Source organism: Mytilus trossulus, chromosome 1 (assembly GCF_036588685.1).
Source record: "Mytilus trossulus isolate FHL-02 chromosome 1, PNRI_Mtr1.1.1.hap1, whole genome shotgun sequence".
In the NCBI taxonomy this organism is placed as follows: Eukaryota; Metazoa; Mollusca; class Bivalvia; order Mytilida; family Mytilidae; genus Mytilus; species Mytilus trossulus.
This window is the reverse complement of record NC_086373.1, coordinates 47,601,411-47,628,336: the sequence shown is the minus strand read 5'-3', so window position 1 is coordinate 47,628,336 and position 26,926 is coordinate 47,601,411. Positions and strand designations below refer to the sequence as shown.

At 32.6% G+C, this 26,926-nt stretch overlaps 3 protein-coding genes across 12 annotated transcripts in view; 2 read left to right on the top strand and 1 right to left on the bottom strand.

Moving 5' to 3' along the window:
* LOC134725873 (tubulin tyrosine ligase 3-like) overlaps window positions 1–22,043 on the bottom strand; it is a 54,453-nt gene extending 32,410 nt beyond the window's left edge. For 8 of the 10 annotated variants that reach the window (XM_063590119.1, XM_063590180.1, XM_063590128.1 and 5 more), the window contains exons 1-3: window positions 4,101–4,703; window positions 1,606–1,704; window positions 833–995 (exon numbers count right to left, since the gene is read on the bottom strand). In XM_063590119.1, the coding sequence (XP_063446189.1) occupies window positions 833–995; window positions 1,606–1,704; window positions 4,101–4,574 (736 nt within the window). In that variant the 5' untranslated portion in view covers window positions 4,575–4,703. Of the gene's footprint in view, window positions 1–832; window positions 996–1,605; window positions 1,705–4,100; window positions 4,704–21,903 lie in introns of those variants that run through there. The other 2 variants (XM_063590171.1, XM_063590137.1) reach the window with 2 other exon arrangements.
* LOC134725926 (protein rolling stone-like) lies at window positions 4,848–7,349 on the top strand. The gene is made up of 2 exons (XM_063590223.1): window positions 4,848–4,961; window positions 5,515–7,349. Exons 1-2 carry the CDS (start codon window positions 4,875–4,877, stop codon window positions 6,355–6,357), a joined length of 930 nt encoding a protein of 309 aa, XP_063446293.1. The 5' UTR covers window positions 4,848–4,874; the 3' UTR covers window positions 6,358–7,349.
* Window positions 13,563–23,060, top strand: LOC134725919 (kelch-like protein 2). The gene is made up of 9 exons (XM_063590210.1): window positions 13,563–14,235; window positions 15,456–16,395; window positions 16,884–17,019; window positions 17,332–17,524; window positions 17,995–18,111; window positions 19,532–19,712; window positions 20,230–20,433; window positions 21,001–21,224; window positions 22,797–23,060. The coding sequence occupies exons 1-9, from the start codon at window positions 13,629–13,631 to the stop codon at window positions 22,955–22,957; spliced, it is 2,763 nt and encodes a 920-aa protein (XP_063446280.1). The 5' UTR covers window positions 13,563–13,628; the 3' UTR covers window positions 22,958–23,060.
* Window positions 23,061–26,926: the final 3,866 nt, after the last annotated feature.

Here is a 26,926-nt window from a genome sequence, read left to right as displayed (position 1 = left end):
CACAAATGTTCAAGGACGGACATTTTTCTTGATGCTTGTACACAGACTTTAGCAAAAGCTGTAAAACCATGAAATCTTATATCCATCAGGACCATGAAAATACAATTTATCCATAATTAACAATAAAAATGTGTACCAATAAAAATAAATCAATCAACAGTACCCTTTTAAAGTGCAAATTTCTCTTTTTGCCGCCACGCAATTTCATTTTTAATTCTATTTACAAGTAATTGTATACAAAAAGCACCTATCTAAAAAGCTATAATATTTTATAAAAGAAATAATTAACAATATGGTTAATATACCAGTTAGGACTGGACTATTATTTAAGAGTACAATTGATTACAAATTTTTCGTATCGGCAGTAATTTAATTGGTTGTGCAATTTGTACTTACTCCTAGACCTCGACTTGCTAAAGGACTGTTTAGGTGGAGCTATAAAATATTCATACTTAAATCTTGAGCATTTATAAATATGCTCTATGTACTTAACATGACTAAACCCACTCAAGATTAATTTACAGTTAAGTTAAGGAATACAATTGTAGCTTGCTTATTCAACATTCAGATTGATCAACCAGGCCAAAAAATTAACTCTTATGATCAGCTGAAAAATTGGTATTATAACTTTCCCATTAATCAGATTTGCTAACAACTAAGATTCATGTACTAAGGCAATTACAATATTGTGAGTTTCAGGTTGTTAGCCTTTAACAAAGCCATCAATACATGAATAGTACACTTTTTAAAAAATTGCAAATCTTTTTTTCAGCAAGAAATGACATGCATGTTTCAAGTTAGCAGTTTTAGTTAGTGATGGGAGACAACTCACCATTTAGTAAACGTTGAAGGTTAGGAGAAACAGTGGTTTTAGTACGATTCAACATGAAAGGCATGTTGTTGTCACCTTCAGATTCTTCATCTTTTACTTTTTCTGTGTTTTCATTGTCTATACTTGTTTCTGATGTAGAATTCAAATTTTCATTTTCTTCATTCTGGAAAAGTTTACAATTACCCTGTCACTTATTTTCTGTACTATACAATTACATAGGTTTTTTTAGCAAAGTTCAAATATTGGAACCTGGAAATAATCAAATAATTTAACACATAAGATTCTTTATTCATTTTCTATCATTATTCTTCACCAAGTTATCTGCAGCAAATCAGAATTTATAATTCCCAGCAAGGGAAATAACTCATATTCAATAGAAATTTTTAATTCAGAATCAGGCATTTCAAGCAAAATCTATACTAGATTCTCAACAGGTCATAAGCCTAAGATAGTTGGAATTGGCCAAGAAGTTTCAGAGGAGGTGATTTATGAAAAAAGATAACAATGACATATGACTGCACTTTGCAGCAGAAGCCACAAAGGGCACTGTGAGCTTACGGAACTACAAAGACACCTACATGTAGCATGTCTTCTAGCTTTTGAATAGAAGTTAATACAAACATTGTGATTGCTATAAATTGGTACAAAATGTAACATGTATACATATTCATAACATTTATTCATTCCTGATGAACTTGTAAGGCTAGATAAACCTTTTAATTTTTTATGTAGCAAGAATCTATTTCCTTTGTCATTTAAACAACAATTTTTACCTCTTTATTCTTCTTTAGCTTCGAATTCCTTAGTGATTTGTTTACTGGAGATAGACGACCAGTTGAATGTGATGTTGGTATAGAGTTTGCTTGTTCCAACTACAAAGACAGTTTGACCATAAAATTATAACTAAGTTACCAAATGTATCAAAGATGAAGATACAGTCTAATAAAGTAATAAAGAAATTAACAGTTCTAAGATTAAAAGAACATTTACAAAAGTTATACCAAAATGATATGTAACACTGAAGAAGAATAATATAACTACTTTGTCAATAGAAAGTAAATGTATCATATTTAAGAAGATGCGTCAACTTTCAGAGGTTTTTGTTCACAAATAGATTTTTAGGCAAAAAAATTTACTTTGTCAATATATACATGTATGCTTTTTTGTTTTTCTTTTTTGATATATTTTGATTTTTTTTTTTAAATTAAAAAGTAATTAAGATTATAACAGATCTGTTGACTGCTGTACTTGTACAAAATGTATGTTCATACTGTGACACATCATTTTTAATATAATGGAATTTTATGCAACTGCCATACGAGTGACAGATTTAGCTATCTATAGAGCCAGGTTCAGGCCTCTACAATAACTTTTTTTTCAACTTGTCCTGTAAGACAATTTACTTGTCGGAATGAAATTGTTACTTGACCAAAAAAAATCTATTAAAAAAAAAGTTTTTACATTTTTAGTTGATTAACATGATTAAAGAAGAAAAAAGAATTTAAACAATATAACAGAATTTGATATTTTCTTTTGAAATACTTTTCAAAAATATGAGTCAAGTACAACTGCGAAACTAGTCATGTCACAGGAATTAGGTTATAGTGTTCATCAATGCTAGTCTCACCAGACTCTAAACACAAGGCACCATCTGATAGGCCTGCCTGTACACTCATTGGATTTGTATTCTGTCTTGTTTTTTTAAGTTGAAAAAAGTTTATTCAAATGCAATCAATAAAAAGAAGAAGATAAGCCATCATAAGGTCTGATTGCCAATGAGACAACTCTCTGAAAGAGACCAAATGACACAGAAATTAACAACTATAGGTCACCATATTGCAAGTATTGTTTTTTTCTACTTATGAACAAATATGATTTTGTGAATTTTATGGTAAATAAAAAAAAATGTTTTTGTGAAAAAATTACAGTATGGTGTTTATTATAAGGAACAGAATAAGGTAGCAAAATGAGGAACTGATTTGTCAAACTGTCTATCAATCATGTCTACTAAATTTGTCTCCTTTGCTGCCAAACTGTCTATTAAACTTGGAGCTAAATCTTTTGAGGTGACCAACTGTCCTGTAAAGTTACCTTATCTACAAACCGCATCATTGTCTTACTGATTCGGATCAGTAAGACTGGATTATGAGAATAGTATACCTTTTACCTGTTAAAAAGTACCTGACAAAGAACCAGTTAAAAATTATCAATTGCAAGTAAACATGTTGGAGGAAAAGGTTTTGCATTTGAATAAACAGAATACAGAAACATGTCAAACTAATATTTGTTTTCTTGTTTTTTGTTAATAATAAATTACTTTGTTCATCAAAGTTGGATTAAATTTATTTTCGGCAGAATAATTGTACTTGTCCACGACAGACAATCTTGATACAGCTTTTACTTGTCCGACCTTCTTTCCCTCTGGTACCGGACAATCGGACAAGCGTTATTGTCGAGGCCTGAGGTTTAATCCACAATTTTTCATAACTAAAAAATGCTGAACCAAGTCAAGAATATGACAGTTGTTATCCATTAGTTTGATGTGTTTGAGCTTCTGATTTCACCATTTACTAAGAGACTTTCTGTTTAGAATTTTCCTCCGAGTTTGTCTTTTTGTTATTTTACTTTTTATAAAGTATTGTGTTACATGTACATGTATATGCATGTAGATAGTATATACATGTATATATATATCATATTATATAAATGAGATTTATATACTATTGACTATATATCTACCCAAGACAGGTACATGTACATGTACTTTAATATGCTTTCACAACCTCAGGGGTCATTATATCATTTTAACTCTCAAATTTGCATACCCAAGCTAGTATTTAGTTGAGCACCAAATGTACATATACATTGTAACCAGAGAGCATGATTTTCATGACAGATTCGTGTTCTTTCCTCCCAGACTCAAGCATGGACCCTCTGTCGCATAGGGCAGCGCTTTTGCTTTTTGACCACTATGCCACAAGACGGCTAACCATAGTTCAGTCTGTGTGGGCGCTGCCTTGTGGCATAGTGGTCATGGGTTTGAGTCTGCTAATCATGCTCTATAGTGACACTAAAGTTATTAGTATGGACCATATTGCGGTATGGCCATCCATCCTACAGACTTATTTGAAGTGTGGCTGTCTTGTCTGGAAGGCATATAAAGCCATAGAGACGATAACATATAGCACAACCCACTCTGTTATCTGGTAATAAGGAACACATTACTAGATATTTTCGTGTAACAAATGTCCAAAAAGCAGAAACTTACATTACGTCTTTGTCTTTCTAAGTGTTGCTGCTGTCTAGCCATAAAATCGGTGCCAAGATTTTCTACAATTTTGGCACTAGCGATGCTGACTTTAGGCTTAAAGGTGAACACATTATCATCTAAATTAACATCTGCTTTCCCAGACATAGTGTTAGAATCAGGATTTGAAATTGAATCAGTTTTGTCCTTGAATATTTTATCTCTTTGATTTGATGATTGTTGCACGGCTGGACGCTGGATCACTGAATCAATAGCAGTCACAGATTCGCCTTTGCTGTTATCAAGACTTAATGATTTATTTGTAGGGATTGGGGCAAGCGGTTCTCTACCACTTGTTTTTGTGTGTAACATAAAATGTGGCACCCCTCCCGTATCTAAGCTTTCCAATCTTCTCGCAGCTAGTTTTCTGCTTGCGTTGCTTATCTTCGGGAAAAACTGGTTCTGTTCATGTTTTATCTTTTTATGTTTCCCCATCTGCACATGATGTCGTTGCAATCGATAAACATTTCTAAGAGAATAGGCCTAAAATATTAGTTGCAGCTGAACCCAATTTACTATACAACTTCCGTAACTATGGGTCGCCATCTTTGTTTTTGTTGAAAAACATAGTCTTTAAACACAAATATTGTCCTTTGTTCTTAATATTTCGGTATGAAATATTTATTTTAATTAATATAAAAATTAAAAATATAGTACTTGTAGTTCTATATAAATAAAAATATCAAACATGAAGATAGAGAGTAGAAATAACAGGGGAGATAATAAAAAGTAAAAATGGTTCTAAAAATCTTGAAAGCAGAATTTTGTTTTAAGAAATTAGGGTTTGGGGATGTTCATCCTGGTAGATTTGTATATTCTCAGGTAATTTATATACACGTTGATTTTTACAAACATTTCCGTCAATTTGAATGTATTTCATTAGATGACATTATTATTAAATCACTTGTGTTAGGGCCTAAAAATGGAAAAGCAAGACATCTCGACCCCACTTTTAAATCGCCCCAATTATATTCCGTCAGTGACTACATCGCCCTATTTTCTGTCATCTTAAATACTCTTGTTTACCAACTCTACTCACATATGCTTATTTTAAAGGGTTAAATCTCTATGAGTTTAAGCATGTTTAAGTTTCCACTAAAGTTAAAATATAGGACACTTCATAAACATCAACTTTGCCTGTAATACTTGAATCGTGGTCCATTCACGCCCATTCACATTGGCACCCACTCATTTTCTCCCCCTTTCACTTTCCCACCTTACATGTTCACACCTAAACTCATCATAGATACCAGGAATATAATTTAATATTTAGGCCAGACGCGCAAGACATGCATATATTCAAATGCACGAAAGTGACATGTATATATATGGAAACTTTGCTTTAACTTAACTTTATGTTTATTTATTATTTCAGTGGCGATTACCTCCCTTGATTTATCTCTTGTATCGACTAGCACTGGCAGCTTATGCAGATTACTGGATAATTGAAACTGGTACTATGATGGAGTCTATGAGATGGCAGAACACATCAACATTGACAAATGGTAGCAGTCGCATGTTAATTGAATATTCCTTTCCAGTCTATCTGACAAACTGGACCTATCTAATGCTTTGTTTATATTTAACCCTTCATTTTCTGTTTGCGCTGCTTCATTACTGCATTAAGTTTAGGACTTCAAACATGCTCTCAAGACCCCATGCTGAAGGACATCGTGCCTTGTTTAATGAATTGACCTTGACTCCAACTTTTTGGGATGAAGATCGTGATTCAGAAGAGACAGAAGATGCTATTGTTAAATTGTATTCCTTGCCGTGGTACTTTAAACTTACATGGATTTTTTATACCATTGCTACCACAGCTTCTGTAATGGTGACATTTATGTTTTTTGCATTTTTATGGCCACAATTTGACCACAGTAAAGGAATTGACATTATCAACTTACAGCTACATGGCATAAATTCTGTGATAGTTGTCGTAGATCTTCTAATCAGTGCAGTACCAGTTAGATTATTACATGCAGTATATGCCATAATTTATGGCCTGATTTATATCACATTTACTGGCATATTTTTTGCTGCTGGTAATCGCAGTCCCATATACCCACATGTATTGGATTGGAGACAGCCTGCAATTACTATTGGTGTGGTGGTTGGTGTAGCAGTAATTGCTGTGCCAATAGTTCATTTAGTCTTGTTTGGTATTCACAGAATAAAGGTTCAAATTTATCATAAAATTACACCTTGGTCTACCTTATGAGTTTCATTCATAAGAGCTATAAAGACAAATGAGAAATATCTGGTAATTCCATGTACATGTTACTACATGTATGTTGGATTTTTTTTCTGTCAGATTGTTTAAGCCTTAAAAGGAGCATCTTATATACAAGTGTAATTCCCGATATAATGGATATGGTCCAATCATGATACATATACCTATTACCAACAACATGGTCTTTGAACACTTTTTGATACTTAAACATTTAGGCCAAAATAATTTTTGCAAAAATCTCAAATTCTCTGATCATGTTTATTGCATTTTGGAAATATATATGCATTCAATTTGACATAAATTGATAATAATAATAAATTTGTCATCTGTTTCTTTTTTTTTAATATGTGAACTTATTTATGATTTGTTGTAAATGGCTGCTCATTTTAGAGACAAAATCAATGCTTTCATTTAAGGGGGCTTGTGGGTATAAATCATTTTTTTTTTTGTAATATAGGATTTCGCTATATTTTTTTTTATAAATGAAGTTTATCATATCATGTTAACATGGTCAATAGAAAAATGAAATAAAAAAATGGGTGCACCGTTTATTTAAGCTCACAATCTTCCTCCGAAAGAAGCATACATTTTTGTTAATAATGATCTTTTTTTCTGTTAAACTAATAGGAGAAATAGAGGTAATATCGTAATAAAATAATAACATAATTTCAGAAATTGCCTAAATTTTACGATTATTTTGTTTATGTATAGCTTATTTGAAAACAATAATAAAAAATATAGGTCACAGATGTGTTAAAAAAGATATATCAATGTTAATGCAAAAAAAATGGCATTTCTGCACCAAAGGGAGATAATTTGGAGCTTTTTCAATGATAGTAACATTTTAAAAGTCATTGAGGGCCAAACAGAATCGATTTTTTTGGTTGATTTTTGTACCATATTATAAAGTAATAACCAATAGTGTAATAAATAAAATTTGTAATGAAAAAAAAAAAAAAAAAAAAAAATCTGAAATTTTTGTACCGAAGAGCCTCATGAAATTTTTTAACCACCCACTTTTGAAATCTATCAGAATATTTGTGGTCTATGTTCACAAAAAATGCATTGATTCATTTGTACATTTATTCATATTAATAATATATTTTGTGATCTATGTACATTGCAATGTACATGTATAGAATTTATATTCGTTATTTAAAAATGTACCTACAATTGTAAGTTATTAAAAATATTTTGTAATTGCATAATATGTGGCATTGCCTACAGTGTATATTAAGTTTTGTAATCTGTACTATAACTGTGTTATTTTGATAAGAGACATATTATTATATTTTCACATAGAGGTGCAGTATCAGATGTGACCTTTTCATTTTGATAAATCTGATCTCCACTGACCATTGTATAAGAAGGTGGATCATTGCCAAAGCTCACGAAGGTTTTTTGGTGTTGAATAATATTTGTCAATTTTATTATTTATTGTTTTTAGCACTTAGACATGTTTTAATCTGTAAAACTTATATATGAACATAATATTTATTTTTTGTCAAAATATCATGAAAGAATCTGGGAAAATTAGATGGCATAATGATATATGTGAATGATAACAATTTCTTGCTTCATATATTTTTCATTTCACCAAATATCATTTTTTTGTCATATATAATATGTACATCATGAAAGTGCTTTAGTTATGCTTACATGTATATTTTTAACCTATGCCCTAATTTTGATAATCTTTGATTTTTCTTGCTCATTTGAATAAGTTAATTATCTCATATTACATATTTGTACTGGTCTACAAATGAATATGTATTCATTGTAATTATATATAGATCTGTGCAGAAGGCCAAAACAAAAGTGCTTGTGTGTTAATAGTTTCCTACATTTAAAATAAGGGGACATCTTGTAAGGATTTTTTATTTTGCTCAAATGTGTTACCTGGAGAATACATGTATGGGGACCATTGCAATTTTCTCACAATTCATTACCAAAATTTGAAGAAAAAAAAAAGCCTAAAAAATAAAGGAAGACAATTTGAGGGATAAAAAAAATTGGAAGAAGGGAAACCCTTAACAATTATTATATATTTTGCCCTAATTATAAGTCATCTTCAATACTAGGTTTTCAAGTATATTATTATAAGTAAAATAAGTGTAAAATTATTTTGTTTGCATGGTTAGAATCAGTTAGAATAGTGTATACTCATTGTTTTATATATTGTATCTGTTAATGTTTTGTATACAAAATCAGAATAAAATATGAATTCAGAATTTACTGTTACTTTATGCTATTTTCATATTTAGTTGGCCTCAATAATTTATTTGACAAAATACTGTAAATTTGGAATTGAAGAAGCCTAGTGTTTTTTTGGGTAGAAGTTGTGGTAACTTGCAACAGAAAGATTTTTATTTATTTTTAACAGAGAACTGATAAATTTGATTGTCATTGAAAAGTTAACTTGAGACATACTCAGAATTGATAGGGATTTTATTGAGAGAAAAAAACACTTTCAACATGGAATATATTGATGTAGTGTCGTGACTTTCCAGAATTGGTTTCATCTGCAACTGTTTAGTCTTTGTAATTAACTTAAAGGTTGAATTAGTCTTGTTGGTACTAATTGCTAGATACATGCAAAATTGATCATTGGAATATTTCATAAGCTGTGTAAAATATTTAGTCAAAGTCGAAATGCAGAGCTGTTTCAAGCTTCAATGTTGTGCCTATACTTGCATCAACTGCCCATGCTTCTACCTCTACTACCGTTTCAAGTTGCACTCTACGGAATATTTTATTCATTGGGACCTTTGTTATGTGAAATAAAGATTGGAAAGTAATGTTAACTGCAGCAAATCACCTTACAAGAAAATACTTTAAAAAGGTTAGGATTATGTCTCTAGTACCATTTCACTGCTGAGAACATTTGACAAAATTTTGAAAACAGACAAGCAGGACATTAAGTATTTAAGAATACAATTAAAAACTATTCAACTCGATGTCAGCTTCATTTTTGACAACACAATCTTACCAAAAAAAATGAATCGAAAGTCGTGATCATTTTCAGTATTGCTTACGACCGCAATAATTTTGGGGTTGTATATTGGTATCAAGTCGTTGTCGCCCGAAACGGATGGTTTCCAGATAATAAATTTAGTATAAGTAAACAGTTTATAACCACAAAAGAAAGCTTGGGATTGATTTTAGGGGTTATGGTCGCTAAGGAATAGGAATTAGGGGCCAAAGGGGCCAAAAACAAGCTTGGGATTGATTTTAGGGGTTATGGTCGCTAAGGAATAGGAATTAGGGGCCAAAGGGGCCAAAAACAAGCATTTATCTAGTGTCAGTACAAAAAGTTGTGTAGGAGTATTTCAACTGTTCTGAAATTGTACCACAATGTTCAATACCATAAGTAGAAGGTTGGGATATATTTTGTGGGTTATGGGGCAAACAGTCTAGGAATAAAGGGCCATAAAGGGGCCAAAAACAAGCATTTTTGTAGTTTCAAGACAATAAATTGGAGTTATCTTTCTTTGTCCAGAATGGTTGTTGAATCACCTAAAACCAATGCTTTATGAAATCTTCTTTGAACATTGGAGTTATCTTTCTTTGTCCAGAATAGTTGTTGAATCGACTTAAACAATGCTATATATACAATATACAATGCAATATTCACTTTACTACCAACTGATTAATTAAAGCAGCCTTTACAATGCAGTCGGGACAACATCCCTTATGCGCTTCGAAATGAGGAACTCAAAAGTCACTTGTAAAGAAAAAATCTGTGTAGTGATATTGGACATGTTTCTATTTTTAACAAATGACTGAACTTAATTATTTGTGGTGATTATGAAAGTAGAGGAACATAGAATAAATGTGTAAAAGCTATGGAGCTATTGAATGTGTTCAAAGTATTAAATTTTCAAAGAACTTATTGTGTTAAAAAGGGGATATTTTACCACAAGGAGCCGCATCACAAAAGGATGTTCTGGCTTTGCTAATTTACGGAAAAAGTAATCTCACTTCGTACCACGAAAATTCAACCACATATGTGAAAATGTCACAGCTTCAAAACGAGCTATCTTACATATCCAAGTTTACGATATGGATTGAGCTACAGGAAAAAACTTTACCATTACCGCCTATGTAAAAACAATTAAAAATATTGACCCAGTTATTACAAGCACTTTGATTACCATTCTAGGGTTATGCCCCTTTATCAATGGAAAAATTGAAGAATTCTTTAAATTTGTTTGTTTCAACTTAATTTAATGAAATGTGTATATAATGCTTATTACCTCTAAACTCAGTTTAAGTTCAATTTTTGGGAGCTTCACTTTTACAGTTCTTGAGTTCTGTCCCAGCAGGGGCATCATTTGGACACATTCCCCATCTATCTTTTTAGAAGTTACTATTAAGAATTTCAAAGGAAAAATTCACATTTAATGGTCAGCTTATTAATAATGAGAAAAAATATAATTATCTTGGCATGATATTCACTGTATCTGGCAGATTTACAGATGCTAAGTTTAATCTTTATAATAAAGCATTAAAAGCCTTTCACCCATTTTAAACCTAATATTAAAGCACTTTTATATTTTTTTGACCACATACTGAAGCCGATTTTGTTATATGGCTCAGAAATTTGGGGTCAATTCTCTCCAAATAAGTTACAATCAAAAGGAGACAACTATTTTTTCCAAATGTGCAAAGATCTGATTATTGAAAAATTACATATTAAATTTTGTAAATATTCTCTACAGGTACCTAGAAGATCAACAAACCTAGCAGTGATGGGATAGTTGGGGCACTACCCCCTATCTCTTGAGGTTATTCTTAATATGGCTAAATTTTGGCTCAGACTCACAGAACAAAATAACTCTCTCATTAAAGAAGCATTTGAAGAGTCCAAAATTTTATCTAAAACATATAAAGACAATTTGTTGGGAAGCATTTATTCATTATTTAAATATCTTAATTTAACCCCAGAATATTTGTTAAATCACAACTCTCATATAAAGTCAATTATCATTAAAAAAAACTCTGAATTAAATATGATGAAATCTGGCTTAACCAACTAAATAATGACAAACCTGGCATGGTGCAAGGAAATAAATTAAGGACCTACAGACTATTTAAAAATAATATAGGCCTTGAAAAATATTTATTGTTAAATAATTGTAAAACATTAAATGAGTTAGTGCCCATGAACTTGAAATAGAAAAGGGAAGACATAAGGGAATACCCCCAGATAAAAGATTTTGTAAATTATGTAATAATGACATTGTTGAGGATGAAATTCATTTTGTTCTTCAATGTCCATCACTTAAAACTGAAAGGTCCAGTTTTATTTTAGATTTATCCTCTAAATTTACTAATTTTAAAACTTTAAATGACCAATCTAAATTTGTATGGTTGATGTCAAATGAAGATCCATTTGTTAATGATTAAATTAATAGATAGTTTAATAAAGACTAGAAGAGTTAAATTAAGCATTAACACATGAGTAGTCCACAGCTCTTCTTCTAATTATAAAACGGTACTGATTGTGTTCATTCACTCATTATCTTTGAGAATATATACTGTATTTGTTGTCTCCCTTCTCTTATATAATATAGTTTTAGTTTTATTGTCATGTACTGAACTTCAATGAAAAAAATCACCACAATTATTTGTACACTTTAATTTAAACTGTGATTGTACTGCTCCTCAGGGCGTCTTTATTGACAAATAAAAATAATAATAATTTTAATCATGACGGTATGACATTTTATATTTTAATATTTTATGATGTATTTGAATGAGTAGTTATTATTATAACTCCAATAGAAATTTGAATTGAGATAATTTTTGGAATAAGGGAAAAGGGGAGGTGAAAAAAAAGTAGGGGGGGGGATTCAAATTTTCACATTTCAGATTTCAGAAATTAAAAAGAAAATTTCTTCAATTTTTTTTTTTGAGAGTATTAATATTTAACAGCATACTGAATTGCTCCAAAGCAACAACAAATAGTTTAAGTTCATTAGACCACATTGATTCTGTGTCAGAAACCTATGATGTGTCAACTATTTAATCACAATCAAAATCAGAGCTGTATCCAACTTGAATGTTGTGTCCATACTATCCCCAACCGTTCAGGGTTCAACCTCTGCGGTCGTAAAAAGCTGCGCCATGCGGAGCATCTGGTTTTCAAAAGAAATTTTGTAAACTAAGCAGTATATTGATTTCTGGATTGAAATGATGTTGTTGTCATTGGTTTTTAGTTTTTGTAGGCGGCTTACTTAGAGTCATATTCAAAACAGTGTGGTCCTGGCCATTGATTGACGACCTAAATTATCCTATTGACTGGGACAGATTAGGTGAACGTTTGTCGGTAACAATCACTGCTCACTATGTACTTGTTAAAGACACTGAATCTGTGGGGTCACCAAAGGTTCTCATCACCTAAATAAAGCAATTCGAAAAACGAATCCGGAACAATACGATGTGTTGATTTATATCAATAATATAAATCAAAACATAAAGGTTGTTCCTGAATAATTTTTCGAATTATTTAATTATTAAAGGCGTTAAGAACCTTTGGTGACCCCACAGTTTAAATTCTATAATAAGTAAGAAGTGAGCAATGGTCGTTACAGACAAACGTTCGCCTAATCTGTCCCAGTCAATGGGATAATTTAGGTCGTCAATCAATGGCCAGGACCACACTGTTTTGAATATGATTCTATGTAGTAATTGCTCCTTAAATTCATATAACATATACTTTCGGTCCTTAATTTATTTTTAGTATTACGTTTTGGCGATTAATTTTATGAAACTTTGACGAACATGGTGGACTGAGTTACTAAGAAATATATATATGTAGAGAGACGGTAAAAAACATATAACAGAAGGTACATGTAGGAAAAAAAACCCAAAAAAACCGATAGTACCTAATGAAATGTACACTATTAATTGATAGATATCTTGAATTTGTTAAAAATTTTATCTGCTTGTTCACATTTGTGTCGTCTGTGATATACTTATAAAACAGAATGCTTTTTTTTTTTTTATCGAAAAACAATACCCGGCCGTAACTACCAGTTTTTGTATTAGAGTTTGGAAATGCATTCCAAAAATTTAAGATTAATCTATCGTCGAACATTTAGACATTCCAGCTAACGTAATCAGCAGAAAAACAGAACGTTTCTGCACTGCTAAGAACAACACCTAAAGCGAACAATAGAACAGAAGGTTCCCATTGACAACGTTAACGTCACATTATTGCTTCTGTTCGAAGAGAGCAGCAAACAGGAGCAAAAATGCCGCGCTTCAATTTCGATTCTTACATTTCCAAGAACTCGTTGCATGATTTTAGTTCATTGCATGATCTAGATCCGCAAGCAGATTGGGAAGATAAGCACAAGACAGAGATCACAGATGGGGAGCGACCTGTTGAAACTATTGCATCTACAACATCTTCTGACATTGATAGGCAGCTTGTTTCAGAAATCAATGCTTTGACCGGAGGTGAATATACATTAGAAGATCTCGGTCTAATGCCAGCATATCAGCAGTATGAGGAGGAGCAAAACGATACATTTCAAGAACAAGGAGAAGGGTTCAATAATCTAGAAAACATGGATGTGGAAATTACAGAGCAAACAAGTAAAGATTCCATTGAAACTAATCAATCAGCAAATCAACAAAAAGTAAAGCTTGAAAGTCCTAGGCCTGCAAAAAAGATGACAACTAGTGCGGCCGTAGCAGCGCCACTTACACTTAAGATGGCAGATGACAACACAGATCATTTTGATATCACACACTCCCATAATACCAAGATGGGACCAGAAAACCATATTGGACAAATGACTGATGGTGGTATGTTTAATAGTACCGAGGGTGGAATGTTTCATAGAACCAATAGTGGTAAGTTTCAATTTCATATCATAAACTCAATCTATAAAAAGAAGATGTGGTATGATTGCCAATGAGACAACTATCCACAAAAGATCAAAATGACACAGACATTAACAACTATATATATATAGGTCACTGTACCGCCTCCAACAATGAACAAAGCCCATACCGCAAATTTAGATTATTTGTCAAAATGAAAAGTTTAAAAGCAACACAAAACCCGTGCAGAAGTTATACAATGTATTTCACTTTTCAAATATTTGAAATTATTATGTGTAGACTGATGGTAATCAATATATTCATATGCTCGTCATTTATCCCCACCAAGAATTGTGGTTGGGGATATAACTTATTACAATGTATGTGTGAACGTGTCTTTCTGTTCTTCTATTCAAAAATGCATTGTCAGCATCATATAATTGACGGAAAAGTAAAAACTTAAAAACATACGATATTGGTTTTGTTCATCATTGAAGAAATTAAGATGACTTGCTGTTGCACATAAACTCATCCTTGTCCTTTTATCTTCTATGCATAGTTTTTGCAATGATATACCGCATTTCCCTAATAAGTTATATTGTTGCAGACAGGACGACCACGGATATTGTCCGATGTTAATTCTGTTGAAGGCAAATAATGCATTAATTAGAATGTTTCTATTTCCGTAATAACGTGTGATACTTCTACTATACAACATGGAACATCGTAAACCTATACCCAAACTCATGAACATACTTGGTGGTCAGCTTGACAGCTGGTGACCCCCCCCCCCCCCCCCTCCCCCCAAAAAAATATGAATCAAATATATCTGCCTCTCAAAGCGCCAGTAATTCTTTTCTGGGTTTACCTTCATCAGACACATTAAAAAAAAAGTGGCATTGAAGAGATACCGTATATGAACAAAATATACACTAAGAATAAAGCACACAAAAAAAAACACCAGTTAAGCAATCTTCAGAACGCATTTATACAAAGGTATAACTGTTAATTCTAGTCCAGGAATATACAATGACTATAGTACGTTTGCCGAGTTGTCATGTAGCCTTGTAGACATCTTTCTACGCTTATATTAAGACTTAAATTTCATGTGAAATCAACTAAAATGACTGATCATATTTGCCTAAATTAATATTTTCTAGGCTAAAATATATGTATATACACATATCATTTTGTAAATTTTTGTTATTTAATGTCGTTTTAAATTAACTGTAAAATAAATTGCTCTTCAGAAAAGTATGCAAGTCCAAATCCGATTAAACTCGGTATCGACCAGCACGCAACATCTTTAATCTATACCGATAGCAGAAATGTTCTTCATCCTGTAAGGAATACGAATGAAATCAAGAATTTAATTTCTGTATCGAAACCAGAAGTTATGGCTCCTTTACCAAATGAAGTGGAAGAAGCATTAGGTAGATTAAAGAATATACCCGCCCAACAAGTTTCGCATTTTGCACATCTTGGAGATTACGTCCGCCATCTGCAGGCCAATGAAAGAATATGCGATGTAACCGTCCACATCGGTACTGTAAAGTATGCAGCGCATCGCATATGTCTCGCATGCTACAGCGACTACTTCGCCGATATCTTTTACAGCAGAGGCGAGAAACAGCGTGTCCCACTTACTGTCAGACTAAAAGGTATTAAACCAATTGCTTTCGAAATCTTACTTAAATACATTTACACCGGAATATTAGATGTCTACCCAGATGTCGTGGGTGATTTGATGACTATGGCAGAAAGTCTACGAATCCCAATGGTGAAGACCCGTGTCATTGATCATTTAGAATGCCTTCCATTAGCAGAGGCACTCGCCATCTTGATGAAAGAGAAAATATTCGGACCATTATATGAAAGGGTGATGGTCGCTGTTTGCGAGCAGTTTAATACATTCAGACACGAAGGGGTGTTTCTAGAAATAGACTTTGAAACATTGGTCACTATTCTAAGTAGTGACAATCTTAACATAACCTCAGAATTAGATGTCTTTGGAGCAGCTATACGCTGGATTGCACATAACATAATGCACAGAAAGCAATACCTTATAAGGCTGATGCACTGCGTGCGCTTTGCTTTCATGACCCCGACAGAAATCTTCCACTGTAACGAAAGAACAGATATATTGAAAGGAGATAACCAATGCAAGATGATGTTACTGGAAGCCCTTTGGTATGTATAGTTTAGTTCGTCATGATCCTGTGTTTGCAAATAGTGTCATCATGATTAAAGCTTTGTTCATGTTGACACTTTTTCGTATCTGATAATTAATGGAAACAAAAAACAACTACAAATGTATTTGATATAAAAACTATTTTTTCTCTCTTGAAATATTGCTGCTACTTGTGCAGTTATATTTATTTGCATTTCCACAACTGTTTTAGAACAAATATGCTCGGTTCGCTCGAAAACAAAATTTTCGAAAGCCAAACATCAAACATAAAAACCCTGAGGGGCACACAAACACAAAAAGGGCAGAAAACCTATCAAATACAGAAAGTTGTAGAATTTATATATAGGCAAAACGAATACCACATATTAATCTAGACCATACTTGTTAAGGTTAACATAGCCTGGATGAGTTGCAACCTTATCATATCTAACTTTGCCGAACAAATTACATAATAAATGGAAATTAATAAATAAAATGAAATTTTCAGGATTGCAACTGCCAAGATGCTATGCAAAGAAGACCCATACAATTTTGCGGTACCAAAACAACGTATTGCTACCATGCACCAACCATTAGTTATTCGGCCTGTACAGAAACAAGAAATAGCCCAAGAAATACATCAGGTAAGTTCATCTGGAAAATTTTATTTCGCTAATTTGCAAACTAACTAGAATATTGTACATATATATATGAAATTCTGTAGCTCGTTCTTAAACTTACTTAACTTTTATTTTAGTTAGAACTAAATATGTATTTGTAAAAGCAACCCTTTGTGATAAATGCATGTTTTGTTTCCGTATTTTTTTGTGGCAACCTTGTACCTTGTTGAAGAAAAATTTCTATGCAAGAAACGAAACCATTGCAGATATAAATTATCACTGCCTGAATCTTACTTCTCTAATTTGAAGAAAAAAAATTATTGTATCATTTTTCAGTCAGTAGCACCCATGCAGACCCCTAAAAAGCAGAGTGCTGGCTATTCACGGAAAGTAGATGTAGAGGTACAGTCCCCAATTATGACACCACGTTACCAAAGTTCTGAGCCAGCAGACGATACTCAGCAACCATTACAGGATGTCATTGTGATTGGAGGATTTAACCCATCATCAAGCAGAGCAGCCGTTTCTGGTATATATTTTGTTTACCAAAAAAAAAATATATATATATAAATTTTAAAAATTAACAGCTATTATCATGTATCTTTTCATTATTTTTATACCTTCTGGTAAGTTTTATAGTTCCTTTTGTCCTAAACATGAAATTGCAATTGATTTACATTTTGAAGATATGAAAACTGTTATTGTTCAGTATAATATATGTTCAGTCATTTCCTTTTTCTTAGAAAATCTATGGTTTGAATTTTAGAAGAGTCATATGATATCTTACGCATGTATACACTACGCTTGTTTTCGTATATAAAATGCATCTTTTGATGCTAGTTTTCTAAGTCAATCAATGACTATTTTGTTTAGAAATTAGTTTGATTTCTTCTTTTTAGGAGGGGACGCAAAAGCGAGTTTGCTTTCGTCTTTTTCTTTGGGGTGGGAGACACAACTGTAGAATTGCTATTGAATTATTATTATATATTTTTTTTATAGCTAAGGGTATTGAAAGATACGATAAGAGTAACAATGCATGGAAACATTACTCCGAGTTACCAGAGCCTCGTCTTCATTATGCTGTAACAATATTGAATGGAAAGATATACGTAACAGGTTAGTATAAAAAAAAAACTAATATGTAGTAGCATTGCTATTGTAAGCAATTTAATTTTTGTTCATCTAAATACCCGACATTTTCAACATTTCTTGTCCCATCTTCTTTGCTTTAATAGGAAAATTGAAATGACACCAACCAGAAAACCAGTTTTGATGTAACAAAAAAATAGTGTGCGAGGGATGTTGGAAATGAATATTCTGTCCTTTTTTAAGAACTGAAAAAAGAAATCATGTTAGAAGAAAAATTCACATATGATTCTTTACAAATTCAGGAAGTATAAATGGTATAAAATTGGAAATAAATAAGCCCGTTTAGCATTTCGTTTCAATGAACATGAAAACCAAATCTATGCGGAAAAATATAATGTTAATGTACAGCAATGGATTTCCACTCTCTATTCATTTGTTATCGCTAAGCATGGTAATTGCTGCAATGTTGTATTATTTTCACTTGTATAATGTCTCCTTACTCTTTATACGAATTAAGTATTTCAGACCAATCTGTTTTACTATAACTTCGTACATTATGATGTTCTATATGCATTCCCTTTGATATATAAAAAAGAAGATGTGGTATGATTGCCAATGAGACAACTATCCACAAAAGACCAAAATGACACAAACATTAACAATTATATGTCACCGACGGCCTTCAACAATGAGCAAAGCCCATACCGCATATAGTCAACTATAAAAGGCCACGATAAGACAATGTAAAACAATTCAAACGAGAAAACTAACGGCCTTATTTATGTAAAAAAATTTAACGAAAAACAAATATGTAACACATAAACAAACGACAACCACTGAATTACAGGCTCCTGACTTGGGACAGGCACATACATATATAATGTGGCGGGGTTAAACATGTTAGTGGGACCCCAACCCTCCCCGAACCTGGGACAGTGGTATAACAGTACAACATAAGAACGAACTATAAAAATCAGTTGAAAAAGGCTTAACTCATCAGATAGACAAAACATACAAGTGGACGTGGCCGGGTACTTATACATCCCGACACAAAAATACACAATGAACAGATCTGAGAGTACTCGCAGTTATCTGACAGCTAGTTCAAAGTCATTTTAAAACAACTAATAAAAAAAACCATGCCTCTAAGACTTAGCACTTTGACTTTACAAACAAATCACTTGTGCAGTCCCAACATTTTTTAAATAAAATTAAGAAGGTCCCATGAGACAGCATACCATCAGAGGCCAATATGATGTAGAGGCTGACTAATATTCAAAGCTTTCCACCAGAAAACCAAAGACGATGATGTTATAATCAACGGAACACCACATGATCCACAACATTAAGCAAAACGTGTACCGTACAGCAAGTATAAAAGGTCGATATTCTTGCAAAATTTTGGGAGAACATTTTTATACACACGTTCATTCATTTTTTATGACAGGTGGAATCGATCCAAGAATGCACATTAAAAACCCAATACCATCAACTGATTCCTTTGTATACGATATCAAATGCAATGCCTGGATTAAAATCATGCCGATGAATACGGCTAGGATGTACCACTCATTATGCTCTCTGTGTGGAATGGTGTACGCTATTGGTGGACAGGATGGCGATAACAGGTACTGTACATCTATATTAGGGGTCAACAATTATTCTTTACTTGTAAGTTTGTTTTGTTGTATAAATACTCATATTATAATGTGTCTATTAATTCAAAGATTTGATCGAGTTAAAAGGGGGAAGGGGTTGGTAAGTATTAAACGACTTCATGTGGTTATTCTGTTTTATCCTTTTGGGGATTTTGTGTTGCTAACAGATCTTTGATTGTGTCTGTAACATCTATTCATATATAGTAAATCTTTACTCGGACTGATTATGAATGCAACAAGGTTATCTTACTCCAAAAAATTGCTTTTAATGTGCCTATGTTCGGGCTACAGTAGATGTATTTGATTTTCATTTGAATATTTTTAATGGGAATAAACGAGATTTGTGGAATACATCTCTAACAACATCTTATAAGTTCACCAGTAGTATACTGAAAGGCCTTTGAGTGTCGGAAGATTTCTATTGAATTTATAAATTTATAAAATACCTTTTAAGTTAAATTGTATTGCATTTCTTTTTTTTTTTTAGTGTATTGAATACAGTAGAATGTTATAATCCAATGACCGATAACTGGTTCTTTGTCAAATCAATGTCAACAGCGAGGCTGGGCGCTGCAGTTGGAAACCTTGATGGTCAAATGTTTGTAACAGGAGGATATGGTGAAAATATCAGCAGAAAGTCTGGAATGCCTGTTCTTGACACCGTAGAAAGTTTCGATCCAAGAAAAAACCTGTAAGTTAAAGGATTATTTTTTGCTATTTATGCTGTTCGGTTGAGGTGTCTTTGTGACATACACCTACCATCATTTTCTTTTCTTTTCTACTAAATATGAAATAAAATGAATTGGAATAGAAAAAAATACAAAGGAATGCTAATAAACGATTGCCGTTGTTATTCGATTACTCGTCGTGCCAAATTATTCATTATAAAATTGAGATGGAAATGGTGAATGTGTCAAAGAGACAACAACCCGACCATAGAAAAAAAAAACAACAGCAGAAGGTCACCAACAGGTCTTCAATCTAGCGAGAAATTCCCGCACCGGAGGCGTCCTTCAGCTGGCCCCTAAACAAATATATACTACTTCAGTGATAATGAACGCCATTCTTATTTCCAAATTGTACACAAGAATTATGTATGGTTTTCGTTGTATTTTTCTATTTGGAAAATTAAGTTTGAAATCTTACAATTTCTTTACAGTTTGATTGAGGATTCTTTTATTAAATAAGATGTTTTATATACAAAACTCATCTGATTAGGTTTTCATATTGTCAATATTGCATTCAATTTCTATTTCAGATGGACCGTACACAACAATCTTCGGTTTCCCCGTTGTCATGGTAATATTGTCACTATTAACGGAGTTATGTATCTTTGCGGTGGAGCCACTCGATCTTATACAAGCATGGACTCTGTGATCAGCAGTGTCTCTAGTATCGATGTATACAACAAAGAACACGATGTTTGGGAATTTTGCTCTGATATGGTAGTATCCAGACATGATGCTGCTGTTGCTGCCGTTGGTAAGGCTTAACTATATTAACCACGCGATATTAACAATAAAAGAGAGCATTATTGTATTACGGAATGTAACTTGGATGTAGTAATGTGGGATTAATTTAGAGTGGTGCGTTCAACATGTTAATAGGTGATTTAAAACATGCCACTCAGAATATAAATCAGTGATTTTAGGGATGAAATGGGCTATTTGAGTCCTTGGATAATCCTAAATTGACAAGGGTATCATAACCGATCATCTCTTTTTTCGTCCAAAGATAAGTACATTTAGTACAAACAAAAGTATAAGAAACATCATTATATTATATGGTTTCGAATAAATAAACCGGGAAATAAACGAGTGCCTACCACGATTTTTTTGTCATAGAAACAATATTTGATGAAGATTGTTTCCCAGCCCTAACACATTCTACCTTTCTTACCATAAATGTGTAACAGAACCAGTTATTTTACATTTTGATACATATACTAGTATGCAATTATAGTTATTCCCTATGCACTTTACGGAATACAGTAACAACAACCAGGTGAAATATACATTTTCTAACAATGATATAGACTGAATTATTGACATTTTTAATTCCATGATAAACAATAAAGTTCATCATCAAAAAGACAATAACAAAGATAAGAAATCGATTGCTATTGAAACAAACATGCCAAATAAAAATATGATCGACTTACCAGCATCCCATTTCGTTTCCGTCTTAATTTTCTAGCGTATTTGTTTAATGCTAGGGTCCTGTTATTTGACATTTTTTACTTATATCTATAAATCATTACTGTTGCCGTGCACGACATAATATTTCGATTTTCTGTAATTGTTGTCACGCATCATTGACATAGTCGATTTAATATTGAAAATTTTAATAATATCCAGTTCTTGTTTAAATGGCTGGAAAGTATATTATGATAAAAGCTTTTCTTTTATGAGCCTAATTGAGTTATTGAAAATACTCGTCAAGGTTTACAAAAAGTCTTACGATCGAATATTTTGAAGGAGAGGAAGGAGTATTGCACTTTATATATTTATTTTATTTCTATAGCGGTAATATAATGGTTATATGTTTAAACCTCAAACTGATGTATCCGCCCCTAACATGCTTTATAACGTGTTATGTGTGTCTGGTATTGTACTATGCTCCTTGCAAATCAATGTTATTCTTATAGAAAGTAATTTATTTCTTATAAAGAAGAATAATAAACCTCGGTTTTTTTTTTTACAGAAGAGTAATATGCTATATTGCAATTAATTACCATTTTTAAGTAATAACAACTGTACACCCGTTATTACTCTTGTATGCATTTAGAATCAGATTTGAAATCAGGAACTTTGAAATGCAGTTATTTTTTTGGGGAAAATATTGTATTTTTTTCTTGACCATATCATATTAGCTGCATCACACAAGCTAGTAATAGTTTTGCATTTCCGACTGTGCCTTTAACTTTTATTACACGGATGTAGTTCTACATGGGTGTATTTCACTTGAGAAGTGTAGTGCTTTTAATAAAACACGAGTTCACTCTCTTTCGCAACTGTGAGCTAAGATTAACGCATGCCTGTATTATGTTTGTAGGTGACCTTATATACATAATTGGAGGTGCATCCACCCAGTCTAACAGAATTTTGAGATCAGTCGAATGTTTTGATACTTCAACAAAATCATGGGTTCCTGGAGTTCAAGATTTGCCTTATCCATCGAAATGGATACGAAGTCTGGCCATTGTAAGCAAGTAAAGCGAAGAGTAAATTGTCCGAAGAAGATGTTATAGAAACTGAACTGAATGATCTCCTAGTTAGAATTGTAAATGATATAAAATAAATATATATGCATTTTCAATTATGATGTGTTTTTTTTTTACTTTTCGAATACGCACAATCAAGAGATCAGCTGGCTTTTGGTGACAGATTTGCATACAATACTTGTCATAGTTTCTGTCTTTCTATTGTTCAGTCACCTGAATTCAGCTTTGTGACGTTTGGGTAGGATGTCACAATTTGAGAGGAGAACTTATCAGGACAGACAGCGAAGCTAATTTCCGGAAGAACAACAAAATATAAAAAATTAAAATTAAGGCAGGTCAAATACTGACCAGAATATTAGTGCGATTGTCGGAGATTCTGCGAATTGTTGGAAAGTTGTATCATTAGAAAATATATCGCATCTTCTCATCATAACTAATATTAAACATTTGATTGATGATCACTAGATCTGAATGTCCTTTCACAGACTATTAAAAAAAAACAAAGAAAAACACTACCATGGCTTTACAAGTCAGTTGAATAGATTTCTCAACAGCACGCCGTGTGTAGCGAAATACATATATATGTTTCGTCTTAGGAGAGAGGCAACAATAATTAATACTGTAATCCTTCTCTGACACAACTCAGTATTCAGACATCAGCTGTGGAAATGCCTATGCGCTTGCGTAGTGAACAAAATATAGTAAGGCAAAATTCTGATAAGTTCTGATAAATGGGTGGCAAAAGATACCAGAGCTTATGATTTTCTTTAATTACTTGTATAAATGCAGATCTGCACCACGAGATATATTTCACAATTTTATTCCTGTCAATATTTACAACCTTTTAACTGCAACAGTTTCAGAATCCGCCAAAATAATTAATATATATACTATTGGGAATTAAGAATCCGCCAAAATAATTAATATATATACTATTGGGAATTAAGAATCCGCCAAATCTTTATTGTTCGTATTCTTTGTTGTCCCTAAATTGCGAAATTTCACACTTTTGAAAAAAAACACTATAACTATAGTAAGTTTTTGTGATACTTCAACAAAATCAAAGGGAATATTTTCAAGCACTTTTGATTCTTTCAGCAGACGTTAAATAACAGAGATTCATCACTAAAGTCATTGCATACAAGTAACAGATCACGTTTTTTATCGTAGTAAAGACACCTCGGACGCTCAATGCCATCTGTTTTTCCTTTTAATTCCTTGTGCTCTTTTCCATCACATGACAAAACCATGACATTGTTTGATTCGTACCACGTGATAAAGAGGCAACCCTTGCCGTCTAATCTTATGCCAAGAGGCATTCGATAGTGTTCATCACTGAATGTCCATAACTGATATCCAGACAAGTCACAACAGCAGATTGTGTTAATGTTAGTCCTTGCATAATAAATTCTATCCTCCTCAATATCAAGGCGTGTAGATATTTTAATATCAACTGGTATCGTGTTCTCTATTTCTCCGTTAAGTGTTGCAACCAATATCCCTCCTCCGTCGACACAAATATAAAGTCTTTCTTTATACCATTTTATACCGTAACAAAACTTTTGAAATTCAATATCTTGGAATTTCTTCACTGAAATATCAATTATCTGGAAGTAATTGGTAAATGGATAATTCTAATGCAATTTGGATGTAACAATTTTTTTCATTGGCTGAAAGTTGCCGTCAAATTCACAGTTGACCAGGCGTAACTAAGGACGGACCCGCCATTTTGAATTGATGAATCAACAAATGTTCGATTACTACTATATAGTCGAAAATAAAACAACACCTACCTCGAATTCGCCGTTTTAATGTATTTTTATCCGAATTTGAAGCGTAAAGGTAACGTTATGACGTCCAGTTTGTAAGTTTTCATTTGTATGACGTCACGTTTAGCCATGACGTCTTTGTGCCAAAATCATTCATGAAGTTTCGCGGATTTTTTTTTATTTGACATATTTAGACATTTTTTCACGTTTTATCGTATGTTTTTCTTTTTGTAATGCATTAGAATCGGAATAACAGTACTGTAGTTGAAGAGTTGCCACCGTCAATTTTGATTTGACGGTCGCAAATCTCCGTTTTACTGTCTCCGCTACGCGTCGCCAGTAAAACTGCATTTGCGACCGTCAAATCTACAATTGACGGTGACAACTCTTCAACTACAGTACTGTTATTCCTTAAGTAACGGCAACTCTGTTGTCATCGAGTGGCGTAAGATCAAATGGCTCATTTTTTACGGTCATTGTGTCTATAAATGATCCATCGGTTCTGTGTTGGAATAAACCTTTACTGTTCCATTCTATATACACTAATCTATCGTCTATTCTAACATGACGTCCTTCAAACGCTTTGAGTACACACCCGTGGTAAAATATGAATATATTGCATTGGCTGTTCCGATCGTACTCCCACGTCATATGTTTTTTTATGAATGAAGTAACCGACGTCATAGAATGATGACGTTATAATTTAAGCATTTTACGGGAAAATACACGCTTTTGATACCGAAAAACATCACAACAAGGAAACGTTAACAAACGATGCTAGAATGTGGTATAAACCCATTTTTTTAATGCATAGAACAAATATATAAGTTATCATTAAAATTCATCCAAATGTATATAAATAAGTTTTGTGAATAGTTTGAGCATGTCACTTATTCTGTTTGCTCTGTTCTTTTACGCCAATCTAAAAGTGCGTTAATTTATGGGAACGGCAAAAAATGGCCTCCACCTAGAGCGCTTCGATTAAAAAAAATTGCCGTATTCGTCCTATTAGAATCGAAATAATTCATGGGGGCTTGAATATATCTAGATTTTACCACGGGTTGTCCCTTTATGCCGATATTTTACCCCTCGCTATCGCTCAGGGTAAAATATTTGTCATAAAGGGCCAACCCGTGGTAAAATAACGATATATTCAAGCCCCCATGAATTATTTCTTAAATATAAGACAGGCTTTTATTTCTAGTCGTACAACGCCAATGCGTTTATTTCGAAAAGCCTTCCTGAGTCCGAGTTTTATTTTGCCTACATCTCTTGTTCTGTTTTGTGTAGTCATATTTTTTTTCTTGTGTGATATTATTTTATTAAAAATTTTGACTTCTGTAACTTGAAGTTTCTTCTAACCTCGGTATTTGATGGTTGGTCTGTTGGTAACTGATTTACTGCGAATCTGCGTTATTTTGCACGAACTTCATTACTGGAAAAAGAGACAAAATTTATAGATGTGAAAAATAAAATAACAAAAATACCGAACAAAAATGGTTAACAACTGTCATATTTCTTACTTGGTACAGACAAAATACTCGTAAGTTTTTCTGATCATTGATTTTATAACAAAACATGTAGTATTTTTCGCAGGCTCTGAATACTCTGAGTCTGAATATGCTCAAGTTTGTCCAAATTCAAAGCATTTCTAGTTCATAAAAAGTAGGGATAATAATCAAGACAAAGTCCATACTTTAACTTCAGTCATGCAATGCTCAGTAATAACTAAAATCAAAAGCCCTCATTTCCATTAGGTAGTCTTTTACAATAAAACAAAATATACGATTTATATGGACTCCAGAATTAATTCCAATGATAAATTGAACAGGAAACAACATTTTTTTTGTCGTAAGAACTTGAACTTATTGGATATTCACGTTAACGTAGCTTCGAAGTGTCGTAGAACTACAAACATCTTTAATTATTAGTTCAATTGATATATAAAAAAGTCAATGTACTGACTATGCCTACAATAGGTCAAATGTATCTTATCTTATCTCATACATACCTTCATGTAAAAGAATAGTTCAATATAATTATATCTTGTACTTACATTTCTGTTGAGAGGTTTAAACTTCCTAGTATGTCTATAAATATGCATTATACTGTGCCATTGTTAAATGTAAAGGAAAACCCAAAATCCGATATTACTTTTGGTTTAAATATCCTTGAAAATTACCTATATATCA